This window comes from Urocitellus parryii, chromosome 8 (genome assembly GCF_045843805.1).
Source record: "Urocitellus parryii isolate mUroPar1 chromosome 8, mUroPar1.hap1, whole genome shotgun sequence".
Taxonomy (NCBI): domain Eukaryota; kingdom Metazoa; phylum Chordata; class Mammalia; order Rodentia; family Sciuridae; genus Urocitellus; species Urocitellus parryii.
The window spans coordinates 115,736,636-115,756,693 of record NC_135538.1 but is presented as its reverse complement, the minus strand read 5'-3'; the positions used below and the strand labels follow the sequence as shown (position 1 = coordinate 115,756,693).

The 20,058-nt window shown below is 58.6% G+C and overlaps 2 protein-coding genes across 3 annotated transcripts in view; one reads left to right on the top strand and one right to left on the bottom strand.

The window, feature by feature from the left end:
• Positions 1 to 8,748, top strand: part of Pacsin1 (protein kinase C and casein kinase substrate in neurons 1) — a 49,065-nt gene extending 40,317 nt beyond the window's left edge. Inside the window, exons 2-10 of the mRNA XM_026383696.2 lie at positions 330 to 455; positions 1,191 to 1,347; positions 2,572 to 2,807; positions 3,229 to 3,384; positions 3,494 to 3,669; positions 3,971 to 4,091; positions 4,179 to 4,306; positions 5,377 to 5,564; positions 5,986 to 8,748. Of these exons, the coding sequence (XP_026239481.1) occupies positions 393 to 455; positions 1,191 to 1,347; positions 2,572 to 2,807; positions 3,229 to 3,384; positions 3,494 to 3,669; positions 3,971 to 4,091; positions 4,179 to 4,306; positions 5,377 to 5,564; positions 5,986 to 6,095 (1,335 nt within the window). The 5' untranslated portion in view covers positions 330 to 392 and the 3' untranslated portion in view covers positions 6,096 to 8,748. The remainder of the gene's footprint in view (positions 1 to 329; positions 456 to 1,190; positions 1,348 to 2,571; positions 2,808 to 3,228; positions 3,385 to 3,493; positions 3,670 to 3,970; positions 4,092 to 4,178; positions 4,307 to 5,376; positions 5,565 to 5,985) is intronic.
• A 3,489-nt stretch (positions 8,749 to 12,237) lies between these two features.
• Positions 12,238 to 19,273, bottom strand: Spdef (SAM pointed domain containing ETS transcription factor). Of its 2 annotated transcripts, XM_026383723.2 has the most exons (5): positions 18,871 to 19,273; positions 16,556 to 16,753; positions 14,666 to 14,713; positions 14,410 to 14,556; positions 12,238 to 12,416 (listed from the first exon to the last, which is right to left on the bottom strand). In XM_026383723.2, the coding sequence occupies exons 1-5, from the start codon at positions 19,271 to 19,273 to the stop codon at positions 12,238 to 12,240; spliced, it is 975 nt and encodes a 324-aa protein (XP_026239508.1). The 2 variants fall into 2 exon arrangements, with proteins under 2 accessions (XP_026239508.1, XP_026239509.1); XM_026383724.2 differs by lacking the exon at positions 14,666 to 14,713.
• Between the last annotated feature and the right edge of the window lie 785 nt (positions 19,274 to 20,058).

Genomic DNA, 20,058 nt, shown 5'->3' with positions numbered 1-20,058 from the left:
AGTATGTGGCTGTCACTGACTGCAGGGGTCCAGGAGCTTAGGAAGGGAAACAGGCGCTGGTTCTGGGGTTGGGGTTCTGAGAGGACCACCCAGAGGAGCTGGATGGACTTGGGGAGGAGGATGGAGCAGGTGTGGGGGAGATGGGGAGGCCGGCACAGGGCGTTACAAGTTGAATATTGGGGTTACCTTAGGGATGGAGAACCTTTTGCTGGGCAGGAAGCCCCCATTTCAACCCAAGGTTGCCCTCCCGCATCCTTCAGCAGGCTGGGGAGTCTGGAAGGGGGGATGGGGGACTTTCCTTACCCCCTTGTGTCCCCTCTGCCCTCCAGTGCATGAGCCGCAGAGCCCGCTAACCATAGTGTCACACCTGCTCATCTCCCCACGGCCACACCATGTCCGGTTCCTACGATGAGGCCTCTCTGGCTCCGGAGGAGACCACTGATAGCTTCTGGGAGGTGAGTGTTTGATGATCCCTATGTCCTGGGGACCAGACCACCCGGATGTGGAAGGCCAGGCCCCTGCCCATGCCTCCGGCATTGGCCCCTAGCCCCCAGACTCCTCCAAAACCCTCAGTGTTCACCTGGCAGCTGAGGCCACACAGTGGGGTGAGACTGCTGCTCATGGATCCCAGAGCCCCTCTGCCCTCTGGCACTACCTCCAGGGACCCGGTGACCTTTCACAGTGTGGAAACAGGCTCCTCCTGACTCTCTGCTCTGGGGGCTCCAGGTTTCGGGAGCTTCCAGAAGTCTGTGATACTTGGGGGGAAAAAAACTGCTTTTGGCTCCGGAAACGCAAAAAGGAAACTGCCAGACCTAAATTAATAAGTGTTTAATGAGATGTCTACAAAACATAATATTGTGTCAAGAAGCTGCAGCTCAACTCAATGCTTATATGACTCTGTATAAATATAATAGATTTAGCTCCGCAAGAGCAAAATGAATAATTCATTCTAGCCCAAGTCCAAATTATAAAATTCCTTCTGCATTCGTGACAGTGAGATTATGCTTGAAGTGGGATGCGGGTGCGCAGGGTTGGCGGGGTGTGATGCGGGTGTTGGGACCCCCGCAAGTGAGAGAGTCCGGAGCCCCGGGCGCGACCTTGCTGGAGGCTGGGGCGAGGCGGGCGCCCCCTGCAGGGCAGGGCCGAGGTGGCAGGAGCGGCGGGAGTCACGCGCGCTGCTTGACTGCCAGGTGGGGAACTACAAGCGGACCGTGAAGCGCATCGACGACGGCCACCGTCTGTGCAACGACCTGATGAACTGCGTGCAGGAGCGCGCCAAAATCGAGAAGGCGTACGCGCAGCAGCTCACCGACTGGGCCAAACGCTGGCGCCAGCTCATCGAGAAAGGTGCCTCTAGGACCGTCCCCAGCGCAGTTCCAGACCCTGGTCACCGCCCCCGTAAGGGCGGGTCCCGGGAGCAGCCACCTGGAGGCGCCCTACGTCCTCTAGCCACCAGGGCCTTTTCAGGGCTGTAACCTCCTAGACCAAACCAGGCCTCCCGGTTCAGCTCTTTTTAGTTACCTTTTGTATTAAGTTTCTAGAAAAGTTGCAAACCATAATTCAGAGAAATCCTAGGCACCCTTCGTGTAGTCACCACCTCTCTGCCGATCTGTTGGTTTGTATTTCTTTTTTTTTAAATTAATATATATATATTTTTAGTTGTAGTTGGACCCAATACATTTATTTCATTCATGTATTTTTTATGTGGCGCTGAGGATCGAACCTAGGGCCTGGAGCATGCTAGGCGAGTGCTCTACCGCTGAGCTACAACCCCAGTCCCTGCATATTTTTTTTCTGAACCATTTGAGAGGAAGTTGGAGCCATCATCCCCCCTAAATTCTGCATGTAGGGCCTAAGAACAAGAATATTCTTGTTTGTCCAGTTACCAAATCTGGGACATTTAATAGCCCCTAAGTAAATTTGACTATAGCAATGGTACAGGCTGGTCCACGGTGGAAGCCACAATCACGCATTGTGTCTAGTTGTCAAGTCTCTAGAGTCTAGATTCCCGTCACCCAGAACAGTTTCAAGTTGAGGTTTACACACATTTGTTAGTATTTTTCTCTCCTACTAGGCTCTCAACTCCTGAGGGCAGGGCTGAGCCTGTACCCCATAGTACAGTGCCTGGCTGGTGCCAGTATGCAGGCAACAAAGGTGAATGCCTGGTCCCCGTGACCTTCTGGCATTGTCACAGTGGGTTCTTGATTTTCCCATTCAGCAACCCTCTAGAGCACCTGCTGTGCGCCTGGCACTGTGTGGGGCTTTTGAACACTTGGGGAGCCTTGGCCACCCTGTGGGGCTCATGTGCTGATGCAGGAGACACTGAGTGGGTACAGGGCAGACGCTGCCCAAGGAACCAGTGGGGCTACAGAGGGGTGTGAAGGCCGAGAATCAAAGATGGCGTCCTAGAGGTGGTGGCTGTGTTGGGGCCCTGGAAGGTGGATAGAATGTAGGGAGAGCAGAGGGGGGCGATTCCATAGCCACAGGAAGGAAGTGAAAGGCCTAGACAAAGGTTTGAGGGGGCCACCAGGGAAAGGGTGATGGGTCCTCATTGGTGCGGCTGTTCCCTAGGCCCACAGTATGGCAGCCTGGAGCGGGCCTGGGGTGCCATAATGACAGAGGCGGACAAGGTGAGCGAACTGCACCAGGAGGTGAAGAACAACCTGCTGAACGAGGACCTGGAGAAGGTCAAGAACTGGCAGAAGGACGCCTATCACAAGCAGATCATGGGCGGCTTCAAGGAGACCAAGGAGGCTGAAGATGGATTCCGCAAGGCCCAGAAGCCCTGGGCCAAGAAGATGAAGGAGGTGCCCACATGGGGTGGGGGTGGGCAGCATGGTCAGGGCTGCCGGTCGCAGGGAGGGTGTCTGTGCAGGGGGCAGGCAGTGCACTGCCCTTAGGGTCTGTGCACAGGGCTGAAGCACCCGTGTCCAGGAAGAACAGATGGGTGGCCAGTGCCCAATGGGTAGAGAGACCCATGGAGAAGGAGACTGTCCTCAGGCAGGGGTAAGAGGGTGCATTGCCCCCTGGATCCACAGATCCAGGGCGTGCTCTGCATTACCTGACTGACAGGACGGTGCCTGCAGGGACACACTGTTCCTGAATGCCTGGAGCCAGGGCTGTGTGCTCCCAGCTCCCCAGGAGTGGGCAGTGGGCGGAGCTGATGATTTACCATATTTGCTCCTGCTGACCTGTGGGAGCCCTGTCCCCTGCCTCCCCTGCCCACAGCTGGAGGCGGCCAAGAAGGCCTACCATTTGGCCTGCAAAGAGGAGAAGCTGGCCATGACCCGGGAGATGAACAGCAAGACAGAGCAGTCGGTCACACCTGAGCAGCAAAAGAAGCTGCAGGACAAAGTGGACAAGTGCAAGCAGGACGTGCAGAAGGTGCCGCTGGGCTGGGGGTGGCAGCAGGGACCTGAGGGCCATGAGTGGGTGGTGGCTGGGAGCTGCAGATCTGGCAAGGTCTCACCACCCTCCGTCTGGGTGCCTGCAGACTCAGGAGAAGTATGAGAAGGTGCTGGAAGATGTGGGCAAGACCACGCCCCAGTACATGGAGGGCATGGAGCAGGTATTTGAACAGTGCCAGCAATTTGAGGAAAAGCGGCTGGTCTTCCTCAAGGAGGTGCTGCTGGACATCAAACGGCACCTCAACCTGGCTGAGAACAGCAGGTACCTGGGCAGGATGGGCACGCAGGGCACAGCACAGCTGGCATGTGGGTGTTTCAGGCCCAGTGACAGGAAGGGGAGGGCAGAGCTGCAGGGGCCACGGAAGAGATGTGTACTAAGCACCCAAGAAACATACACCTGGGTGGACGGGTGAGTGGCCGAGGTGGAGTGGAGGAAGGAGCCTGCTGGAAAGCCTGCTTGATTCCTGACTGGGGGCGTGCCCAGTGCCCCTGCCCCCTGCATGGAACGAGACAAGGCCATGGTGAACCTGTGCCCTCCACCTCTCCCATCTCCCTTCATGCAGCTACATCCATGTGTACCGTGAACTGGAGCAGGCCATCCGGGGGGCTGATGCCCAGGAGGACCTCAGATGGTTCCGCAGCACCAGCGGCCCTGGCATGCCCATGAACTGGCCCCAGTTTGAGGTGTGTGGGAATATGGGAGAGGAGCCTGGAAAGACCAAAAGGGGCCTCAAGCATAACCCCTGAGCCTAACTGTTCCCTGCCCCCCAGGAATGGAACCCAGACCTTCCCCACACCACTGCCAAGAAGGAGAAGCAGCCCAAGAAGGCAGACGGAGTGGCACCGAGCAATGCCACGGGGGCAGTGGAGTCCACCTCCCAGGCTGGGGACCGTGGCAGGTGAGTGTCTCCCATGGAGCTCCTGAGGAGACAAGAAATGGTCTAGATCATAGCAAGCATGTCTCTTTTAAAAGAGAAGATGCAAGCCGGACACGGTGGCACACACCTGTTATTCCAGACACTTGGGTGGCTGAAGCAGGAAGATTTAAAGTTGAGGCTATCATCAGTAACTTAGCAAGACCCTTCCTCAAAAAAAAAAAAAAAAAAAAGGCTGGGGCTGGAGTTGTGGCTCAGCGATGGAACACTCGCCTCCCACATGTGCCGCCCTGGGTTCAATCCTCAGCACCACATAAAAATAAATAAATAAATAAAAAACAAAGGTATTGTTTCCAACTATAACACACATACACACACACACACACACACACACACACACACACACATATATATATATATATATATATATATATATATATATATTAGTTGTAGTTGACACAACACCTTTATTTCACTTGTTTATTTTTTTATGTGGTGCTATGTAACTCAGGGGTAGAGCACCCTGGGTTCAATTCCCAGTACCAAAAATAAATAAACATAATGTAGAAGTATTGATCCTAGATATCTGCTGGGTGTCAGTGGCCACTCCTCTAAGCATTTTCCTTATGTTAATTCATTCAAGCCTTCTACCACTTTGGGAAGTGTGTAAATATTCCCATTTGACAGGTGGAGAACCTGGAACCCAGAGAATTTAGATGACTTACCCAAGGTCACACAGCTAGTTAGTAAACCTCGGAGCCAGGAAATGATGCCAGGAGGTTTGGCTTCAGCATCCTGGCTCTTGAAACATTAGGAGGTGTTTTTCCTTTCAGATGAAGGGTCAGCCACTTTTCTGGGATCCTCTTTAGAAAAAAATAAATAAATAAAAGAGCCGAAATAATAATGCAGATGGCCCTGCCTCAGTTCGCTTTTGAGCGGTCCTGAGAGTCACCGGCTCCAGACCCCTTCCCATAAGGCCAATCCCCGCTCCAGGCTTGGTGGACTATGGGGCTCCAGCTCTGGTTAGGAGGAGGGGGCTAACACTAAGGACGCAGCTGGGGCCACTCTTGAGGGGTCCTCCCTCTGCGTCTCAGCGTTAGCAGCTACGACAGAGGGCAGCCCTACGCCGCCGAGTGGTCGGACGACGAGAGCGGGAACCCCTTCGGGGGCAATGAAGCCAACGGAGGCGCCAACCCCTTCGAGGATGACACCAAGGGAGTGCGCGTGCGGGCGCTCTACGACTACGACGGCCAGGAGCAGGACGAACTCAGCTTCAAGGCGGGTACGGTGGGCGGGGCGGGCGCGCCTGGGCGGGGGCGGGGCCTGAAGTCGGAGGCGGGGCTTGGGAAGAAGCCTGGGCCTGGATTGGGTGGGGCGAGGGCGGGGCCTGAGACAGGGTGGCCAGGATTTGCGAGAAGTGCGCTGGGGCGGAGCCTGGCGCGGGGGCGGGGTCGAGAGCGGGTTAGGTGGTGGCTGAGGTAGGTCCCGGCCTCTCGCTCCAGGAACGGCGCGTGGATGTTGGGTGGGGACAGGGGCGGGGTCGTGGCCAGAATCTATGCCCAGGTAAACAATCGGAGCATTGGAGCAATAGTGGGGTGGAGGCCCTGAAGGGCTCGCCTGGCCGCGAGTTTACTGAGGGAGGCGCGGCCCCTCTCTGAGCTCCTGTCCTTGTCAACAAGCTCCCGTGTATGTTCCCTTCCCAGGAGACGAGCTCACCAAGCTGGGCGAGGAGGATGAACAGGGCTGGTGCCGCGGGCGTCTGGACAGTGGGCAGCTGGGCCTCTATCCCGCCAACTACGTGGAGGCCATCTAGCTGCCCTGCTGGCTCCTCTCCCCTTCACTCTGCACCCACCGCCTCCCCTTCCTTCCCACTCTCGTCTCCTCCCCCTCGCCATAGAGTTCCAGACATATTTTCCGATCAAGCTTTTATTTTTTTAAAAGTCTAAACAGAACAAAACAAAAAAATACAAAGAGACAGAGCATTTGCAGGGCCACCTGGAGGCCAGGGTGGTGGGGCTTGGGACAGGATGGCCCCAGGGTGGGTGAGGGTCTTAGGACTTAGCCCAGCATCACAACATCTGCTCTTCAGAGTCCACCAAAGAGTCTCCTGAGCCCCGAGGGACATCTTCTGGACCCTTCTACCCTCCTCACCCCACCCTACCCCACCCCAGACTGCCAGTACTGTCCTTATTCCCTGAGCCTGGCTTCCTGACCTCTTCTTCCTCCTCACCCCCACCCCCTTCCACCACTACCCCACTCTCAAAGGCCTCCCCTCAAAACCCCAAGAAGGGAGGCCTCCCAATCTTTAGTCTTCCACTGTGCCCCAGGAGTGCCCTCCTCCTCCTTGCCCCATCCCTTGGGATCAGTGGGACTACTGGAGAAATGGTCACCCTCCTTCCCCATAGAGGTTTCCAGGGGTCCCCAGACTCCCCCAGACATGAAGAGGGGTGAGCTGGAGGAAGTGACATTGTCTCTGGAGAACAGGAAGGTGAGTGAAGGGAGAGTGGGCCCTCAACCCGGCCCATGCCAGCCCTCCCAACACCGGGCCCATCTGGAGGACCAAGACCCTGTCTGGGCCCGGCTTTCTGGCTGTCAGCACTGTGGGCACTCACCCTTCCTCAGAGCCACACCCCTTGATAGCTTGCAAAGACCCTGCCCCCTCCCACAAGTCCTTTGGCACAGGGCAGGGGCCCCCCAATCCAGGGCAAAGCCAGCAACAGTAGCAGCCTCCTCCCATTTCCTGGGGAGAAGGGCATCTTGCCTGCCCCTACACCCTCCCTCCGTGTTCATCAAAACTATAGGGTCACTAGGCTCATCTTGGGCCCCCGTAAAACCAAGGCTGGTGCCTGCAAGGCTCCTGGCGTAACCACCCCTCTCTCCCCTCTCCTGTCCTGCCGGGGGAGACACACTGGGGGCCCATGGGAGCTTCCAGCCTCAGACTCACAGGAGAAAGCCTGCAGCTGAGCTTGGTAGGAAGGAGGCACCCCGGCCCTCAGGAGCAGGATGGTCTCCAGTCTTTCCTCCTTGTCCTCCCAGCTCCCTGAACTCCCCCTGCTGGCAGCACCCCAACTGTCCAAACACGGGTCCCCATTAAAGGACTCTGGGTGTGGGAGGGGACAAAGGGTCCATCTGTTCAGTGAGAGCAGTGGTGCAGAGTGCCAGCCTCTCCCTTGGGGTGGGGGTGTAGGGGGAGCTTGAGAACAAGACCAGGTTGACAAGGCCCCCAAAGTTGGATGAGTAGAAAAGTCTAGAGGAAAAGTCTCTTGGAAGTCTCTGGGGCGAGGCCCTCAGAAGTCCTGCTGCCCTGGGCAAGGCTTGCTCACAGCTGGTGCCACTTCTAGGCCTCTGGACTGCAGACACCTGTGGTCCTCCCTTTTGCCTCAGGTGGCCTCCGGGGCCTCCAGGTAAAGATGGCATCCTACCCCAGCCCCTCAGACCCCCTCAGTCCTCTTTCTCTCCTGCTGCTTCTCCCAGAAGCCCACTGTTAGGAGGTGGTGGGCCCTGGCATGAGGCTCTGCTCTTCTTCCTGTGGGCACAGAGGATCGTGACAGCTGTGGTGGCCGCCTGAGCTAGGGCAAGCCTCCCTCAGGGCCAGGGGCAAAGGCACCCCAGGCACAGGCACCCCCCAGCTGCCAGCACCCCTTCCTTATCACTTCTGGTCTCTGAGTCTCTGCTGCAGCCTGAGATGTGCCCTGGACCTCAGAGCTGGGGTACAGCTCCAGAAGCCCACGGCCCTCCCCGCTCCGGGACCAAGCTGCTGCCGCCCCTGCGGGCAGGAGCTGGGCCGGGGCCTCTGCCCCTCACCACCTACCCTGAAAAGGCAGGGCACTGGCACACCTGCACCTTGGGGCCTGGGCTCCCCCTTTCTGTGCCCGTGGCTTCCCAGCACCTGGGGAGGGGCTGCGGCCCTGGCTGGACCCTAGGCTGTTGCCCTTGCATTCCCGCTGCCCCTTCAGGGCAGGGACTGGAAACATCCCTTTGGGGCAAGCACCTCCACCGCCCCCTTTGGGACCACCTTCTCTCAGTCCCCGAGCTCCTCAGGACCCTGGCGCTGGAGGGTCTCCCACCTGGAAGTCCCCCTGAGCCCCTGGGGCCCAGCCCCACCTGTCAGAGCTGGTGTTGGGGTGCCCATGTGCCCACAGCCGCCTCCCATGGCCCCCACCCACCCTCGATGCTGCACGGGTGCCCGGGGGAGGGGGTGCCCGGCGAGTCATGTGTTTTGTCCCCAGTTAGCACCATTCTACAGCCTGGTTCTGTGAGGGGCCAGGGCTGCCCGCCGCCCGCCACCCACCGTCTGCCACTTAGGCTTCCTGATTCCATTAGTTCAACACTTGTGAAACTCTGAGAAGTGCTGTGGTCTCAGCAATGCACCTGTTTTGTACATGATTGTGTAATTTAAAGGTATATAAATACAAAGATATATATATATATAAGTTGTGACTGTCCGACTGTGGATAAAATCCAGAACTGTGTCAACCTGGCTGGGCGTGCTCGTCTTGAGTTGCGTGCATCTTGGGTCCTGAGGGTTGTGAAGGCTCTTCGTACTGGACATCTGTCAGGGAAGCGGTCCCCCAGCAGGTCCCCCATGCTGTCCTGGCTGACCACCATGAGGCTGGGGGGCTGAGGGCTGGTCCCTCCACCTCCCAGGGTCTCAGATCCTGTCTATTCAGGGAGGTTATGCTGGAGGTTCTTGGGTACTGGTGTCTGGTGACAGGGAAAGTTGGGGCATTTAGGGTCCCAAACTCATGGTCTAAGGGTGAACTCGGCCTCTGAATAGTTTGTTTATTTTTAAAGCAGAATTCTGAGAGCCAGCAGGGCATGGTGGTTTACACCTGTAATCCCAGCAGCTTGGGAGGCCGAGGCAGGAGGATCGAGAGTTTAGAGCCAGCCTCTGCAACTTAGTGAGGCCCTAAGCAACTCAGTGAGACCGTCTCTGAATAAAAATATGTTTTAAAGAGCTGGAGATGTGGCCCAGCTGTTGAGTGCCCCTGGGTTCAATTCCCAGTACCAAAAACAAAAAGAGAAAAAATATTCTGGAAGTGCCGGCTGGGGCCTGTGGTTCTAGCTGCCCAGGCCCAGGCTCCCTGGCCTAACAGCATGTTTGCTGAATGAAGATGTTTCTCAGAGGCACCCTCAGGCCTTGCCGCAGCACTAACTCCAGCCCCAGCCCGAGCTCCCCGACACCAGCTGCACCCCTGGTGGGTGTCTTCTGGGCAGAGCAGGAGTCCCGGCCAGTCCTGTTCTACCACCAGTTCCCTGTGTTCCACCCCCGCCCTGGGTCTCAGCTCCCCCATCCAATGAGGTCTCTGAGGCACCTCTGTCCTGGCAGCTGGGCAGGGACCCGAAACAGCCCCTCACCCCATCATCACCACCACCAGCCTCCTGCCCCGGGGCGTGCTCAGGACCAGGAGAGGTCGGATGGGGATCGCATCTACCGGCCGCCCAACTTCCCTTACTCCCTAATCTACTTCCATTTGAAGCCTTGGTTTTAGCCGGAGGAATCTTCCAGTAAAGACAAGAAGTCACACTGTCCTGTTTGTGTAGACTGTTCCACTTAGTGATGGGCAGCCCTGGAGGCGCGCGCCTTGAGGAGAGGTCAGGGAGACCCCTGGCTGGGGGGGGTGCTGATGGGGTGGCGTGTGGAGGGGGAAGAGGAGCCCACATGGCCCCTGTGGCCCCTCACGAGGTGTCACTGCCAAGCGTTCCTGTGCTGGGGCTGCCCCCTGAGGCCCCCAGGACCCCTCTTTCTGGAGCTGCTCCATCTCCCCACTCCTAGCCCTACTCCCCCACCCCTCCTGCTCCTGGGCCCGTCTGAGCTGAGGCCTGCCCAGGCCCTGGCCCAGCCGGGACATCCAAGCAGGTGGCTCCAAGACTCTTTGGGGGTGGGGAGGGCGGGCCGGAGACAAAACCAGTTCCGCAGAGCTGAGCCTGGTTCTGGCCAGGGCCCCAGTCTGCCCCCTCCCCCAGGGATGGGTGACAGCCAGGGCCCAGCGAGGCACAGGCCCGGGGCAGGGCCCCTCCTTCTCCAGGACCCATCCCAGCTGGCAGACGCCAGGGTGCTGTTTGCTCACGGCCAAGGTCAACTTCTCCTGAAGACAATGAAGCTGCTGGAGGCAGAAGGCAGGGGACGGGGCAGGACTTGACCCTGGTGGGCTGGTGGCGCTCCTTCCTGCTTGCTTTCTGGAAACCTGGCCTCAGAGGCAGAGGCTGTGGACACTGAGGATGCTGAGCAGTCATGGAACAGGAGGATGGAGGGACAGGAAGAGCCCTGTTCTTGGGGAGAGATGGACCAAGGTTCCCTTTCTGGTTCTGCTGCTACTCAGCTGTGTGATTGCAAGCCAGTGGCTTAATGGCTCTGAGCCTCAGTTGCATCATCTGCAAAATGGGGGCATGAACTCTGCTTCAAAACTTTATTGGGACGGTCAATGACAAAAAAAAAAAAAAAACAACAACAGCGGGAACACGTGGCACATGGTAGACGCTTGGACACATAAGCTGGTGAGTCAATGTGGGCAGAGCATAAAGAAGCTAAGGGAAGGGCTGGGGCTGTGGCTCGGTGGTAGAGTGCTTGCCTGGCATGTGTGAGGCACTGGGTTCGATCCTCAGCATATAAAGAAAATAAAGATACTGTGTCCAAGTACAGCACATATATATATGAAGAAGCAGCAGCAGCTAAGGGAAGCCGGGTGCAGTGGCGCACGCCTGTAATCCAGGGGCTCAGGAGGCTGAGGCAGGAGGAACACGAGTTCAAAGCCAGCCTCAACAAAACAAGGTGCTAAGCAACTCAGCAAGGTCCTGTCTCTAAATAAAATACAAAATGGGGCTGGGGATGTGGCTCAGTGGTTGAGTGGCCCTGAGTTCAATCCCCGGTACCAAAAGAGAAGCTAAGGGAGCTACTTGCTCAGAAGAATGGACGGTGAGGCTGGTGTCCCCCCAAATAAGCTCAGGTGCCCACAACCTCCCCGGCAATGGGTGCAGCTCTCATGCATTCTCACTGGGACTCACAGCCTTGCGGATGGCACTGCTGTGGCCTTCAGGGGACAGAAACTTCGAGGAATTGACCTCTCTCCTGCCATCTTCACAGAGCCAGTGTCCCATAAGGGGACTGAAGTGCCCACCCTCTCCCCTGTCCACCACGCTGCAGGTCCAGTGGCCTCAGTTGGCCTAGCAGAGATCAGGGCCCAGGGCTCCCTGCCACCGTCACAGGCTGCAGAGGACGCCCCCCTCTCCACAGGACACAGGCGGAGCCCCCTCGGCCCCGGCCCTGCCTCCTGCCCTCAGCCCATCAGGAGGGAAAGATGAAGTGGCCGGTTCCAGACTCCCCTGGTCCTGGGGACTCACGGTCCATCCCGCACAAGCTTCTATCCGGCAATGCCAGCCCAATGCCACCTCCCCCAGGAAGCCTCCCCCACCACCCCAGGCCCCTGGGACCACAGCCTTTGGGCTGCAGACGGCCTCCAGGCTGCGCCATTCACTGCCAGGACACTGGGGACCTGTCAGTTCACTCATGTCTTTATTATCCACTCCTGGGGTCACATCTGACCCCCCAACTCAGGGCGCACCACAGAGGCACGGTGCGGGGGTGTGGCAGGGGATGTGGCAGAGAGAAGCGCGGCCCTGCCCGTGAACTTGGCCAAGTCCTTGCCATTCTGTGGGCTCTGCTCCGCAATTCTGGGGTCAGAGGCTGGGTGGAGGGAGGCTCTCCCTCTCCCTCTGTCCTCCAGAGGAGGATGCACGTGAGCAGTGAGGCCCGAGGAGGAAGCACCCCCACCCAGGGGTCCAGGAGAGCTCACGTGGCCCTGGGAGCTCGGGCCATCCCCTCCCTGACCTTGGACTCCTGCAGGCCAGCAGCACGCTGCCCGGCCCTTCTCCCCAGGCTCAGGCTCTGGCCCAGGCAGAGGCCGGCGGGCGAGAGGGCCCTGAGGGTGGTGTGAGGCCTGGGCCCTCCGCAGCCCTCAGATGGGGTGCACAAACTGGTAGACGAGGCGCTGGGAGACGTCGGGCTTGCGGATGATGCCCTTCTTGTAATACTGGCGGATGGAGCGGCTCAGCTTGTCGTAGTTCATGGCCGGCCGGTTCTTGCGGATGCCCCACAGCCGGGCCACCTGGGCAGAGTCCTCGATTTTGAAGATGCCTGGGGGAGCAGAAGGGCCCACGGAGAGTCAGTGTGAGTGTGGGGACAGCAGCAAAAGACCACATCAACAGGTCAGTCTGCAAATCAAGGGAATGGGGCCCGGGCCCCCTTCAGCTCCAGGCCGGGGGGGGGGGGCAGGCTGCGGGGACCGTAACACCCCTGCCCCTGCATGTGCTGAGGACTAAAGGAGCCTAGGACAGGCGCCACAGCCCCCACGAATGGCCGAGGAGTCTCTGCAGGCTCCAGCCTCCCAGTGTGGCCTGGGAAATTGGTGGGGTCTTTGGGGATCTGCGGGTCTGGCCCTTGTCACACGGCCACTCCTGTTGTGGAGATGGCATAGGATCCTGGAAGCCCTGCTGGGCCCCTTTCTGTGTCTGTGACACACTTGGCAAGATCTCGGGGCCCCTGCCACCCGCACCCCTGGACTTCCCACGCCTGAAACGACCTCGGCCCTTCTCTGATGTCCCAGCCACGCAGACCCTCCACACCAGGGTGGCCAGAGAGCAGGTCTGGAGCAGTCCCCAGGCTGGAGCCCCGGCCCTGCTGAGGCTCTTTGCCCTGTCTCTGGGAGGGGGTGGCAGTGGCCACCATGGGGTGGAGTCGTTACAGCGGTGTTTAGAGAGGAGCCTGAGGAAGGGCCCCGCGGGACAAGCATTCCATTGTCACCACCCTCAGTCCTCGTCCCTCGGTCTCCAGTGCACACGGAGGCCCACACACCCTGCGCAGGAGCACTGCCCCCACGGCTTGTCCCTCTGCCCTCCTCTGAAGTCTTTCTGACCGACACAGCCGATCCCCTCCTTCTTAACAGTCCCCAAAAGGTCCCCACAAAGCCCATTTCACTGCTATTTTTCATACAAGACTGTGGGTCCCTTGAGGACAGAGTGTGGCTGTGCCCGCCCCACACCCAGGCACAGTCGGGGTAGGCCTCCGTGAGGCCCAGCCTCCCACAGTCAGGCTCCTTGGTTCTGGGTCTTGATGGAAACTCGCACTCGCCATCTAGCCCTGCACTGTCCAATATGGTGGCCACCAGGCACTGGTGGCTGTTGAGCGCTTGAGATGTGGCTGTCCACGTTGAGATGTGCCCAGAGTGTGAAGGACACACTAGGTTTCTAAGACGTAGTCCAATGTCTCAGTAGCTGCTTGTTTGCTACACGATGAAATCACAGTAATTTACATCAGCAGATCAAATCCAGGCCGAGCATCCTGCGAAATTCTTGGGATGGGAACTGTTCCAGATTTTGGAGTTTTTAGGATTTTGGAATATTGGCACACGCTTTCCCCACTGGACATCCCTCATCTGAAAACCCCGAATCTGCCTCCCTCCTCCCCTCTTGGGGCCTCTCCTGAGTCACCAACTCCTCTCCTTGTCCCACAGTGGCCTGGAGGGAGCAGATTTCAGATTTTTGAATTAGGGATGCACAACCTCCATTATTAAAATTAAATCTGTTTTTATTTTCTTGTCTCTCTATATATATATCTCTTTTCTTTTTGCAGAGCTGGGGATGGAACCCAGGCCTCAGGCAAGCTACATCGGATACATCCCAAGCCCCAAATTTACATCTTTTTAAATATTCCAAAATGCAGCTGCAAGAAAATCTAAGTGACAGCCAGGCAGGGTGTCACATGCCTGTCATCCCAGCTGCTCAGAAGCCTGAGGCAGGAAGGGCTTGAGTTCAAAACCCGCCTCAGCAACTTAGTGAGGCACTAAGCAACTCAGTGAGACTCTGTCTCTAAACTATAAGAAAAAGAGCTGGGGACGAGGCTCAGGGGTTAAGTTCCACATGGGATTCACATTGTGTCTGTTCCTGGGCATCTTTAGTCTCCTTTAGTGACGCTGTGATGTTTTGAGGACAAAGACTGAGAATCCTAAACAGGACAGAGTCTAACCAGGAGACAGATGAGGTCACCACGGCAACCAGACCCTCCGTGGCAAGTTTGGTATCCAGGGTGAACGTGGGGCAGCCCCTCCCCCCTCCCGCGCCCCCTCGCTCACCCTTCTCCTTGTTGAGCCACCGGATGAAGCGACCGTAGCTGTGGGGCTTGAGCAGCAGCTCCTTGAGGAACTGCCACAGGTGGATGGGCTGTCCGGAGCAGGACGAGTCCACCTCGCTGTCGGTCCAGCTCTCCTCGCTGTTGGAGGCTGGTGGCCGGGGAGGGGCGATGAGTGGGCAGCCGCAGCAGCAGCCGTCAGTGCCTCTGCGGCCCCTCAACCCGCCCGCGCCCTGGCCTCCCTGCCCTGCCTGGCTCACCGCAGCAGTGAACGGCGCCCGGGGAGGTCCTCTCTTTCATCCAGGCCGCTGTGGGACAAGGAGAGGAGGTTGGTGACCCAGGAGAGGCCCCAAGAGGGGGGAGGGAGGCGTGTGGGTAGGATTATGGGGGGTCCCTGCGGCTCCCTGCCTCCTGCCAACGTGCACAGTCAGGTTGCTTTTCCAGAAGCCGCTGGGGGAAGCGGCTGGAGGGGCGGGCACCCCTGCGGGCACCCCCTCTTCGCTGGAGGGGCGGGGCACCCCTGCGGAGGCCTGGCCTGGAGTGGGTGTGAGGTCTGCACCTTGCTCAGCGCAGGGCATCGTAAACACCAGCTCCTGCCCTCCAGCTGCCAAGTGCACCAAGCAGAGCCGCCCCAGCTCTCCACCTGGCCCTCTGGTCTCTCCTGGGTGAGGCAGCTGGCTAGTGACCAGGAGGTCACCACCCACCCACCAGGGGCCTGGGCTGGGCAGGCACGGGTCTCTGATGGAATCCTGCGTGGGGCCTGTCCCCGTATTCATTGCAGGTCCCTAGGGACGGACGGGTCGGGACTATTGAGCTAAAACCACATCCTCCAAAGAGCCGATCTGCACAGGACACACTGGTGTCCAAAGAGATGGGGACAATTTAAACACGCAGGGGTTGACAAATGGCCACCAAAAGAACAGGGCAGCTGTGTGGCTGCTGATGGGAAGCAGGTCCGACACACTGGAGCCAAGAGCAGCGTGACCCACAGGACTCCTTATGTTTTTTTTTTTTTTTTTAATATTGTTTTAGTTGTTGGTGGACCTTATTTATTTATCTGTGGTGCTGAGAATCGAACCCAGGGCCTCGCACATGCCAGGCAAGTGTGCTACCACAGAGCCCCAGCCCCAGCCCCTTGGTTTGGTTTTTGAGAGTTAAAACTACGTTCGTACATTTGCTTGAAGATGCATAGACTTTCTCAGGAAAGACACCCCGGAAACTGGTGACAGTGGCTGCCACTGGGAAGCACTTAGCATTAAGGCCGGGGGTGGGGGGGGGCTTATGCTCAAAGTATACTATTTACTATTTCTCACCATGGTCTTGATTTTTTTAAAAAAAAAATGTTTACTTTTTAGTTGTAGTTGTACACAGTACCTTTATTTTATTTTTCAAATCTTTATGGGGTGCTGAGGATCAAACCCAGGGCTTTGCACGTGCTAGGTGAGCACTCTGCCCCTGTGCCCCAGCCTTTATTTTCTTTTTTTCAATGATGCTTGGGGATTGGAACCAGGGCCTTGTGGACATGCTAGGCCCATGTTCTACTGCTGAGCTACACCCCAGACCTTTTCTCTTTTTATTTTGAAAGAAGGTCCCCCTAAGTTACTGAGGCTGGCCTCAAACTTGTCATTCTCCTGCCTCAACCTCCTGAATGGCTGACCTCAAACTTTCGATCCTCCTGCCTCAGCCTCTGGAGTCGCTGGGATCACAGACATGTGCTACCACCCCCCACCCCACCGCCTTACTGCGATTTTTTTTCTAAATGTGCATATTTGTTACTTCATGACTTCTCTAATGGAAAATAAAGCAAAATAAACAAACTTTAAAAAGGAAAAAGAAGGATTTCTTGCTGCCCTTAGTCACCCTCGGCTCTGATACTCCGTGTCCCCTGGAAAAGTCCCCTGGAAAAGTCTAACCTTCTACCTTTTCCCTTCCGTGGGCTACAGTTCTCTGCCCTGGACCAGGCTGGGGTGCTAAGTTGGTGAGATGCCCAAGGTCCAGGGAGGCTGCTGTCCCTGGGTAGAGATTCAGAGAGGGGGTTTGGTTTGGGGCGGTCCTGGTCAAGGGCCATCTCTTGGCCAGCATCCTGGCCTCACCCGCCCACTCGGCACCCCCGGCTTGGAGCCCTGAGGGGGGCCCCATGCACCACGCACCTGACTTCCAGATGTCCAGGTGGGCGTGCAGCACGTCCCCGCCCAGGGGGGAGCGCTGGCGGAACTGCTCCTCCGACAGGGCGCACAGCTCCTTGCCGCCCAGGTCCTGGAAGGCCCTGCCCACGGGGGGCAGGCGGTACTGGTGCTCGGTCCACAGCAGCCACTTCTGCACGTTGCCGGGGCTCCAGCCCACAGGGTCTGCGTGGGAAGGGCCCCTCAGCTCCTGCTTAGGCGTCACCTATGGGTGCCCCCACCCACGGGTGCCCCATCCACAGCTGATTCACCCATGGGAAACTGTGGTCTCGGGCCAGGCGTGCCTCGGATGGGGACAAGCCAGACTCAGACGGGCCTGAGGGGGGGCCCTGTGGAAGCAGGCACCCCAGGAAGGAGGGGACGGAGGGGAGGAGCTGGGCCCTGGACCAAACTTGGCTCAGGGAAGGGCCTGGCCTCTGCCCCGCCTCTCACCCAGGCCTCGGTCCCCCCGGACCCCTCTGGCCTCCGGAGGACCTTTCAGGGCAGCCCCAGCCCTGGCGGAGATGGTGACAATAAGCCAGAGACACCGGAGCTTCTCCCTAGACTCCCTGGACGCCTCTTGCCTTCCCCAGACCAGAGGAGAACCTAATCAGGAATGCGGGTGACAACCCCAACACCATCCCCGTCATCTTACAGAGAAGGACACTGACCCAACCCAGGCGGGCTGCATAGTAGCTGCTCAATGCACACGGGTGGAAGAAAGAAGTGGCCGGGGGCAGGGCGGTGATGGGGCAGCTACGGGGCACACTGGCTCGGTCCCAGTCTCCCGTGGGAAGCTGCCCTGGAGGGAGCCCGGGCTGGGTACAAAGATGGGCGCATCCAGGGGAACACCACGGCCCGAGGCCGAGCCCCAGCAGGTGACCTGCAGGCTAGGCTGCCCCGGCTTCATAAACCCATTTTCCTCCCGAGGTCAAAGCAATTTGTTTCTGTCCCCATTGTTCTGAGAGCCGTCCCTGCCAGGCCGAGTGTGGGGGAAGAGGTGTCCTGGGAGAGGCTCTGTGTTGGGGCTGGCACAGGTGTTGGAAATAGTAAGACGGGGTGCCCCTGAGTGTGGGCACCCCTGGGGCACTGGGGGGCAGGGCCGGGTCAGAGGGGTGTGACGACCCCTTTCCCTTGTGGAAGCTGCAGGGCGAATAGGGACGCTCAAACGCCAGCCCCCAAACAGAAGTGCCAGGGAGACGATGCACCAGGGACCAGACCCATGGTGACCACCCCAGGCCCGGCACACACATGCTCGGCCCCTTGTGTCCCCTCCTCCTCAGAGCCTCCTTGCCACCAGTCCGGGGACACATTCTATTTGTGACTTGCTTTCCTCTCTGTAAGGTCAGTCCATGAACATAGTGACCTCTGTGTTGCGGCACCACTCGGTTCCCCAGCGCTAGAACAGGGCTGGCCTGGGAAGAAGCACCTGTGGTTGGATTTGTTCCACAGCTGTTTATTGAGCATCTGTTATGTTCAGGGTGCTATCCTAGGAACTAGGGCTCTGGAAATGAAGAATCAGAGGAAAACCCCTGCCTTTGTGGAGTGCATATCACAGTGGGGGACACACAGTCAACGAGAGAGGAAAGAAGCAGCATGTCAGACGGTCGGGCCCGCCTTGAGAGATCTAAAGAGAACTACGAGAGATAAGGAGAGCCAGAACATGGACAGCAATTTCTTTCTTTCTTTCTTGGTACTGGGGGTTGAACTGAAGGATGCTTTACAACTGAACGGCATCCCCGGATTCTCTATCCTTTTTATTTTTTTTTTTAATTTTGAGACAAGGTCTTGCTAAGTTGCTGAGGCTGGCCTTGAATTTGCAATCCTCTTGCCTCAGCCTCCCAAGTTGCTGCAATTGTGGGCGTGTGCCACTGCACCTGGCTGTGGGCAACAATTCCAATAGAGGGACCAGAGAAGGCCTCATTGAGAGGGTGTCTGTCATCAGGACCTGAAGGAGCCCAGTAGGTATTTGAGGGAAGAGTATTCTATGCTGAGGGACCAGCAGGTGCAAAGTGGTGAGTGTCATGGGAACAGCGGACAGGCTGGTCTCTGGAGCAGAGTGAATGAGGGGACAGCAGGGATGAATCCCAGAGGAGGTGGGCCAGGTGACAGAGCCTGAATCCACTGGGGACACTGGGCAGAAACCCTCCCAGACCCGGCTTCAGCTGATGTGCCTTGTGGGCTGACTGTGTGGGGAATGCCAGGTCCCTGGGGCTGCCGGGGGCTGGGGCAGGTGGCCTCACCCCGGCCAGTGGTGCCCACCCTCCTCACCCTGCCCTGCCCTGCCCAGGGAGGCCACTCACCTGCGGTGATGCTGAGCAGCCTGCAGGCCGTCTCGATGTCCTTGAGCACCTCGCCCACCACCATGGACTGCACCTGCTCCAGCGAGTGCTCCTCCAGGGCCAGCGCCCCCGGCCCCAGGTCCAGGCCGCCCCCCGGCGCCTGGCTGTCGATGACGGGGCACTGCTCGGGCTCCTCGGGCGGCTCCTCGCGAGCGCCGGCCGCGGGTCCTTTGGCGGCCCAGGTGCCGTCCTCGGGGTAGAGCATGTCGAAGTAGGAGAGGTAGAAGGCGGACAGGCCCTGGTCGGGGGTGGCCGGGCGGCGGGGGCTCCAGGCCCGTCTCTCGGGCGCGGCCCCCTTCTCCAGGCCGTCGGGGGGCAGCAGCAGGCAGCCGGGGGGCGCGGCACTGGGGCTGGCGCTGCCCATGGCGCCGGGGCTCGGGCGGACGGCGGCGCCTGCGGAGCGAGAGGCAGAGTCAGCGTGGACCGTCCCGGGGCCGCTAAGCCGGTTAGGGACGAGGCCGGTGGGCAGTGGGCCCGGCCTGGGGGCTGGGCTTCTGGGTCACTGGGCAGCGAGGCCAGGTGGGAGGCGCAGGAGGAGCCCCACCGGGCAGATGAGCAAAGAAGGGCTGGACGGGAGCCCTTGATGTTCAGCCTGTCCTGCTCATCTAGCCTAAATCTTTCCTGCTGTAGCCAAGGTGTTTTTTTTTTTTTTCTTTTTGTTTTTAATCCTGTCTTTTAAAATTTTGTTGATTTTTGTTTCCATGCTGGGGTTGGACCCATGCCACGTGGGTGCTCTGCCACCAAGCCTCACCTCCCGTCCTTCTATGCCGCCCTTGGCAGGGTGTGGAAGGAGGAGGTTACCCAAGGCTACCTGCATCACCAGCCCCGGGAAAGAAGAGACTCCCTCCCCGGGGTGGACACAGGAGCCCCCGGCAAATTGGGAGCTGTCCCTTCCCCTTCCCAGGGGCTGTCGGATGGAGTCACAGGGAGCAGCTCTAAGTTGCCACCCCCGCATCCTGGTTCCCACCCCGCCTCACCCTTCCTTGGAAAGCGCTGCCCAGGGCCCCCCAGCTCCCCGGCCCTCTGGGGTGGTGCCCAGTGCTGGGCTTTCCTGGTGGGTGACCAGGTGGCTCCAGAGAACAAGAGGGTCCTCGGCATCTTGATGCCCCCTCCTCACTGCTGCCCCAGGGCCCCCAGCCTCCGCTGGCC